We start from the raw sequence: 7,926 nt of genomic DNA, 5'->3' as shown, positions 1-7,926 counted from the left end.
CAACGGGCCCCGTCGACCAGGGGAGGCGGAAAATGTTTCGAAAATAAATCCACTTTAAACCATTTGTCGTAATTAAGTGTCGCACGTAAGAAAAAAAAGAAACGGACGCGACGCGCCATGGTGGGTAGGGTGAATTATTTGCGCACCATTTGCGTGCCAGCCTGCCTGCCAGAAGAAGTTCAGCAGATTTGCATGAGATAGGTAAAGCGGGAAACCATTGCCAAGGAATTACGCTCCGATACTAGGGAAGATTCCTTCGGCAGGGAGATTGGGGCTTTGTTTAAAGGTTGCGATAAGACGGCACACCGTTTGGGGAAGCAATAGGCTAATCAGCTCTGCATCATCTGCAGGCCGAAAGGCCCATGTAGACGTGCTTGTTTGTTGTGACAGAGAATCCCATCGATCACTGTCATTCGGAAGGAAAAAGATTTACAGCGTCAATGTGGTGGTTTGGCGTTTTTCTTTTGTGCGTAGAGATAAAGTGGCACTGGAGCAGGATAATTTTGTCATGCAGATTGCATAATTCTGGGCGTATTTTATAGTGCGCGATAAATGCGCCCGTACGAGCAATGGGCCCCGAAGTGTGCATTTTCCATGGGTACTGAATAAATTGACAAAAATACCCACCAGGAATATTAAATCCAATTGTAGTAGTAGCTTCCCCATTAGATTATTCATCCAAAACATTAATCCCTCCTGGCGTTATCTTGCCGTGAGCAATGAAATTTAATTCATTAATGAATTATTAATATTTGTCCGCGACACACGGGTAAATCCATTTAGCGTGGAAATTGAATTTTCTCCCGTATTAATGCACACACACACACGCGCAGGGTTAATGAAATTTCGGTTACAATTCTGCTTGCATTGCCGGTCCGGTGCATCAGCTACACGCAGAATGCTTTGGTGCAGCAGCACACGCACGCCACCGTGTGCCCCCGTGCTGGTTGGGTGGTGGAGTGTATGTAGAATTATTATTTTTGGCCAGCCTCATTGATGCGTACGGTATACCCGAAAAGCACGTCACTACATTTTGTTGCGGATTGCTGGCATTACGTTTTTGGAGCTTTGAAAACGGAAGCGAGGGGGGGTTCAGAGGGAACAGATTAGGGAAAGCGGCCAACGGCTATTTATAACTGCATTCCACGGGGGTTTTGCCGGTTTGGCTGTTCCGAGTAGTAATTACACATGTTTGGTGCGGCATTGCCTGGAAGGGGATGCATTTCCGATACAAAAGGGCGATGTACTGACCTAACTGTTTAGCTGCCAACCGGTCGGTCGGTGGAGCTGGTGTTCCGTTCAATTTAAGGGATGTCTGAAAGATAATTTAAGATGTATATGCGCTCCTTGTTTTTCCATTTTAAACCGCATGCCAACACAGCATGATCGGCCGCTCCGACTAATGTGAAAAGCACCAGTTGCAATTGCACGTACCGTTTTATTCACCCTTTTTGTGCATTCCAAGTGTGCATTTCGAAACTGCATCATCAGCGATTCGGTTTACGTTCCATTGAATTATTTTCCAAACCGTTGTCATCCGTACCAGTCAGCCGCAGACCCGATGCATTCCGCTCAGTAAAATGCAGTAAGCGTTCCCAGCTCACGACAGACGGTTTGTTAAATTTATCACAGCTTTTGCACATTTTTATGAAATTCTTTGTGTGGTTCATTTGGAGCTGTTTTATCGTTTTTTTTTTCATGCTTGCCATACCGATGTGTGTGTTCGGGTTGACGATAAGTTTGCGGTTGCATAATTGCTTTGCTATGGGCATTTGGTCATGTGGATTGCATACCTTTAGGCAACAGACTAGTTGCTACTCCAAACTCGCGGAAGACACTTTGTGCAGAGCGTTTTGGTACCTTTATGGCCACAAAGGGTATCTTTATAGTAATTCTCAACCGTGCTTATTTTGGCGGCACGTGCAGACTGAAGACTTTCAAGTCACGTAGTGTCTCGCTGGAGCTCTTCGGTTTAATTTGATGATTTCTGACCAGGCTGGTGGCGTAGGTGTGACTAATCTTCATATCCCTGGAAAAACATCCCCATTACAAACTTCTTCCTCGTTGCTTTGCATTTGTCTAAATCTTTTTCGTACTCGCTTCAGCAGGTCCACACCGTCTCGCGTGTATAAAGTCATCCCAAAATCCACGGGCTTCAACATGAGGATGGACGTGTTTCGATGGCTGCCCGGTGCCTGCGGAAGTCTCGGCCCGGCCCTTATACCACCGGCCCACATTGCCGTGCTGTGGTACTTCTGGCAGAATTACTCCCGGTTCGTCGACAAACGGTTCTGTTCCTGCTCCTGCTGGGATACGGTATTCAAAGGCATGTCTCTTCCAGTACCGTTGGTACAAGTTGTGTGTCGAGTTGTCTAATCGTAGCGTCCCATTCCATCCACAGGAACGTATGAGTCGGGCATTGCTTCATACAAACACATGTATTTCAATGCGACCCAAAACACGATGAAGATGTGGCTGCTGATCGTGGTCGGTGTGATCGCACTGTACGAGTGCACGAAACATTTGGTGCAATTACTGCTACAGTGCAAGGTGCGCTACACGATGATCGTGCTGTTTCTGCTGTCCATCTTCTCGCATTACTACGCGTGGTGGGCGTATCTCAATTACTACAACGACGAGTACTACCACCAGTGGAACCATCAGTTATTCTTCACCGTAAGTAGCGTACAATGGTTGACGGGCATAATGTTCTCTTCAGTATATTCATGTACTTTATATATATTTTACGTTGTGCACACAGTGCATTAGCGTATTATTTGTGGGAGTAGATTACCTAACCGATGTGTGCTAATCTGTGCTAACATTGCATACATTTAGGCGCTATTCATGAAGTGTGTTATGCCACTAGATTGAATCAGTTGTTGGTTTTGTCTTGACGGTCTTACTGTGTACAGTTGAAGTATCAGGGAAGGTTTAGGAGCATTAAGCCTCCACAGGTTGCCGATGAATAATGTGATAGATGTGATCGCTTAAAAGTATCCTAGATTTTGCGAAAGAAGCCCAAATTCCAATAGCATACTTTTAGGCGTAACAAACCGAATTCGCAATCCAGATAATAGAATAATCATGTTTTATCGTCGCTATTTGGTGACTTTCCATCTACAGATCACCGAGCTCATATCAACCAGCGTCGTACTGCATTTAGCTAACGTAGAAAATCAGGTAACCGCCCGTAAAACACTTAGCATTGTCGGCATCGCGTTGCTACACATCCTGGCCAGCGGTGTCGATCAGTTCATATCAAATGTGTTCCGTGGGGAAGGTTATCCGCATCAGGTAAGAGGAGTTGGAGTAGCTAGAGCTCCATTTATTAACGGTAAACCTTCGTTTACTTCTGACTGGCAGGTCGTGCGAGATCTGGGCTTTATGATACCGGACGTGATGCATCTGTTACTACCGCTGTGGTTGCTGCGTCAAACTCGTCTCGAAAGCTTCAGCACGCGCCCTTTCTACCGTGATCGTAACCTGCGCCGAGACGTCGTGCTGATGTTCTTCGTCGTTACAGTATTATTCACCATCTGTTCATTTCTCTAGAAGGAGGAGTTCCAGGAGGCGGAGGCGAAAGTTGACTAAGTAGCGAAATTTATTCCCACCATGCGCAGCATTTTATCCTTACCATTTACTCTAAAAGAAAGTACATGCATCACCACCACCACCACCATACACCATACTTATCAACGAACCACCGTCCTCGAGATAAGGAAACTTTAAGCCAAATCAAAAGCAACGTAATCGCCTCCCAATAACCTTACTCCACATAGGGAGTAGCCGGAAAACGGGAGGACACGAAGGCCTGTTAGATGGAATGTTTTAATGGCTTTCTCTTTTTGCGATCGTCCGCCAAGCTCAATCAATGTGCGCTATACAGCAGCAGTAGCTTCCATATTGGCGCGATTGACAGGCACGGTTAGACAGTTTTAACGGCAAAACAAGGCTTCCATCGAAAGGGTATCAGCGTGTGTAGGAGCAAAACCAGAAGACGGGAACACATATCCAGCAAAGACGCATCAAATCACACGAGCGCATCATGTGGAAATTCTTATCAGTAGTAGCATCGTAGTGCGTTGTGGGTCGCTTGTGCGGAGGATCGGAACAAGGCGGGGGTGCAAGTGTTTATCTGCTTCCCGTTTGTCAGAAAACAAGGCTGATTTTTACCACCAGTACGCGAATGGCCCGCGTATGAGCTTTTAATATGTGGATGGGTTAGCGTGAAGAAAAGTGGGACAGAATCTCTTCCCAGCCAGTTGCCAGTTGTTGCTCCGTTATATGCCATATCATAGAGTGTTTGCGTGTTTGTTTTAAAGGCAAGCAGCAGCAGCAGCAGCAGTCCTTCAGAATTCTCACCTCGGTGAACAGTTTTGCTGAGATAAGCCAACAAAAGTAAGACATGTTTGTATCATGCGTGTTGCATGCATTTAGAGAGCTTTTTGTATTATGAATTGTAAACTTCTAGAGAAAGTATGCAATCCGCAATAGAAACGCGCCCACAGATAGGCAATTCGCACCACAAACTTGGCTTACTTTACTTAGCAAAACTGCTGACGGCGTGTTCGCGCGTGCGCTCTTTGTTATCCGCATCGTGTTTAAGAAAAGCCCGTTTACGTTTGCCATTAATTGTAACGTGTGCGATCGAATAGGGATCGTGTTTTAGTGAAAAAGAAAAACAAAACCGATAGCGAAAGTAGTGCAACTCAGCTAAGAGAGAGAAATTGCCGAAAGGAAGGAGTGACTAAAACAAGGCGAAAGAATCGTACTAGAATGTAGACAATAAATAAAAACACAAGATTAAGTGTAAGTATAAGAGAAGAAGCCTCCCGCCCCTTAAGGAAACAGACAAGTAAACCACAAACAAACTACTACCGCCTACATTTAATCGCAGTTATAGGAAAATAAGCGAAAGCCGGAGGAGCACAGGTATAGGAGTGTAAGCAGGGTTAAATAAATGGCGCAAAACCCTTAAAAAAGAACCCACGTTAGAGATTAGCCCACGAGATCAAGCAAATAAGAGTAATCAAGGGAAACCAAAAAACCCCCGAAGATGTATAGAGTCATATATATATATATATAGATATATATTTATTATTTATACACCGTTCACTTCCTGGACAAGTTAAATGAGGCTAAAACCGCAACGGAATGCAGCATCGTTAGACTGCCATACTTTAAAAGTAACGCATAAAAACCAAGCGATGCTAAAAGGGATTAGTAAATTGTCTAGTCTATAGGCAGGACTAGGAATTAATTAATAAAATGACCACAAAATGACCACTCCCTCACCATTCCTGTTGGAAGGGCTGGATAGGCTGTTGATAGCACCCTCCTGCAAGATGCGTTTGCCATTAACAGTTGCATAATATCAGGCGTTTTACCGAGTGATTACAATCATAAGCGCCTGCAGGTATGCAACGGGTATAGCAAAATGAACTCTATTACGGTGCTGTAGGGAGCTTATCCATTTCTTTTAGCAGGAAAAGCACGCTGTTCCACAACACCGTTCTCCTTTCCATGGTCCCAGTGCGGAATGGACAGGAGCCGGTTGTTGGGGCCGGAAGTGATGGAAAAACAAAACAAACAAATTAATATAAAAAACAGCCCGAAGTGATCGTTCACGTACTTCCTTGCTAGCCCATAGAGCAGCCATTTTGTTTCGGTTTTATTGGTTTAGTATATAGTAGGTGTAGATCACGTATATACATAAGGCAAACAGCGTCGTTCGGTATATGAAACCTTAAGAAAACTGAGCTGAGAAACTGAGGAAAATATAAAATAAATTGTAGGCGGGCAAATAAAAGAGCGAGTGCAGGGATGTGTTTGAATAGTTTGTAGCAACGGTACATAATACGGCGCGAGTTCGAGTAGGTCGGGTTTCTTTCTGTTACTGGGGACGTGTAATAAAGCAGCTAGACGTTAAGGGGAAGTTATGCTTTTGTTTACACAGAAATGCGTGGCCGCGTTTTCGTTAAGTTGTGATTTAATTAGTAAAGTCCCCCGTCTGGTCATTTGGCTCGAAATCGGCAAAAGAAAAGCGTAGCGAAAAGTAGTGCGTAAGCCTAGAACCAAACGGCGCAGGTGTACAGGGGGGACAGGGAAGAGCAGGAAAACGGTTAATTTCTTTCCCGTATCGTGATTTAGGACTGTATTTACTTTAGTAGTACACGGTTAAACAAACTTACTGTTTGATTTTTGTGCAATTCTCACGAATAAAAAATGCGAAACGCTCAGTTGATGGTAACGAAAAATAAATCACGAACCCGCCACCGGGTGGTTTGAATTTGACAGTTTTCCCCGTGCTCCGAAATGTTTCAACGCCGCTTTCGATTTTGTTCCTTGTTCCCAAATTTCAAGCAAGCGAGAATGACAATTTACGAATCGGTGCACCGGGCTAGCATGCTGCGATGGAGCATGCACTCGGCGCCCAGCACAATGGGTACGCGACAACAGCTCGGTGCTCGGTAATTTTTTCGAATCGAAACGTCGAACCGCATCGAAAAACGCTCACACCAGTCGACCAGGGCAGCATGAAATGTTGCAGGTAGCAGCAACTGCCGGACACGCTGCTTTTCGCTCGAAACGACGAGCGACGTTTTGCGAATTTGCAACAGGGATGCAAGACCCTCAGCAGGCTACGCGTCCACAAAGCGGATCAACTCGTACTGGAAAAACCCCACAAACGTGGTTTGCTTTTCGAAACTGGTGTAACAGGAGAGCATGACGCTTAGCAGGTAGCGCAGGAATGTCGCGCATACAGGATTTCGTAGTATGTGTGTCGTTTTCGCTCAACAACATTAAGCCGAATCTACACGTTTGCAGGGTTGTTCGGCGAATGTTGTAATAGTGTTTTCGTAGAAATTAAATGTTAAATTCCAATCAGGCAGAGGTTTCGGAAACTTTTTCATTATTATTTTCGTTTCAAAAATCCAAAACCTATGGATTTTTGCAGGGTTTTTCGGTAGCATTTGGATAACTGGTTGGAAAATTCAAACAAACAAAACAATTTCTTTCGGCAAAAATTTCTTCTTTCTTGACTTTCTGGTTTTCTTTTCATTTTAAACCTCTTTCTATTCATCTTTCTTTATTGGTTCGTTTTCAACTAGCTGATACGCGCTCAGCTGGCTGAATTGTTGTTGCACAGAAACGTTCACGATCGTTCCGTGTGCATTTGTGTGTCGTCGTTCGTGTGTTCACTTCTCGCGTAAAAAAAACGTACAAAAATAAAAGTACTAAGGGACGGATTAAATGAAAGGAAATGTTTAAAGAAAACAAAACAGCCGGTACTCTTCCCCTCCGGGGAAGAAGGAGAAATCGGTCTTCTCGATCGGTTGGTGAGATTCTTTTCGCAGCCCGTAGCTTCTCTTCCCTCTCCTATCTCCTGTCGCCCTACGGATTGGTCGAGCACCTTTCTATTTCGAATCGTTCCTTGTAAAAAAAGTCTACAAACTAAAGCCTTAACTTTTAAGCAAAATAAAACAATTAAAGAAATCCTATCATCCCGCTCATCATTCTGCAACTCGATTCGTCACTGTTGTTTCCTTGCCTGTTTTGTTACCGCTTCGTTTCGAAGTACCTTAATGGACGGGTCTCTGTTTGAGTCAAATTATAAGACGAACTTCCTTAACTTAATGCGCATCGTAAACAAAGTGAACAAACGCCGCGCGATTAGCGAAATGCAACCGTAGTACAACATTCGAACACGGAATGGCCTTCTGGTTTTTTTTTCTTCGTTTTGTTTTCGTTTTTCTTCACTCCAAAACTCTACCTCCTCTTCCTCCCTTGCCCCCAATCTTGTACGATCTTTTTGTGTGGGGGACTGATAATGATGTCGATCCTACCGCGATTTTAACAGTATTTACAGCGGGGCGAGCTTACGCTTGAAAGATGTTCCGGTCCGGACGACGTGGAGTGTGT

General features: G+C 44.4%; 1 protein-coding gene across 1 annotated transcript; it reads left to right on the top strand.

Moving 5' to 3' along the window:
• Positions 1–2,160: 2,160 nt before the first annotated feature.
• LOC128713770 (uncharacterized) lies at positions 2,161–3,555 on the top strand. The gene is made up of 4 exons (XM_053808637.1): positions 2,161–2,326; positions 2,402–2,676; positions 3,127–3,297; positions 3,367–3,555. The coding sequence occupies exons 1-4, from the start codon at positions 2,161–2,163 to the stop codon at positions 3,553–3,555; spliced, it is 801 nt and encodes a 266-aa protein (XP_053664612.1).
• Positions 3,556–7,926: the final 4,371 nt, after the last annotated feature.

The sequence above is a fragment of the Anopheles marshallii genome, chromosome 3 (assembly GCF_943734725.1).
Source record: "Anopheles marshallii chromosome 3, idAnoMarsDA_429_01, whole genome shotgun sequence".
Taxonomy (NCBI): domain Eukaryota; kingdom Metazoa; phylum Arthropoda; class Insecta; order Diptera; family Culicidae; genus Anopheles; species Anopheles marshallii.
This window is presented reverse-complemented; position numbering and strand designations above follow the sequence as displayed.

Bases quoted from the DNA above. Each gene is read 5' to 3' on its own strand.
- LOC128713770 (XM_053808637.1), top strand. From the start codon at position 2,161: ATGAGGATGGACGTGTTTCGATGGCTGCCCGGTGCCTGCGGAAGTCTC. The intron at 2,327-2,401 runs GCATGTCTCTTC...TTCCATCCACAG, and splicing joins CTGGGATACGGTATTCAAAG to GAACGTATGAGTCGGGCATT. The intron at 2,677-3,126 runs GTAAGTAGCGTA...TTCCATCTACAG, and splicing joins ACCATCAGTTATTCTTCACC to ATCACCGAGCTCATATCAAC.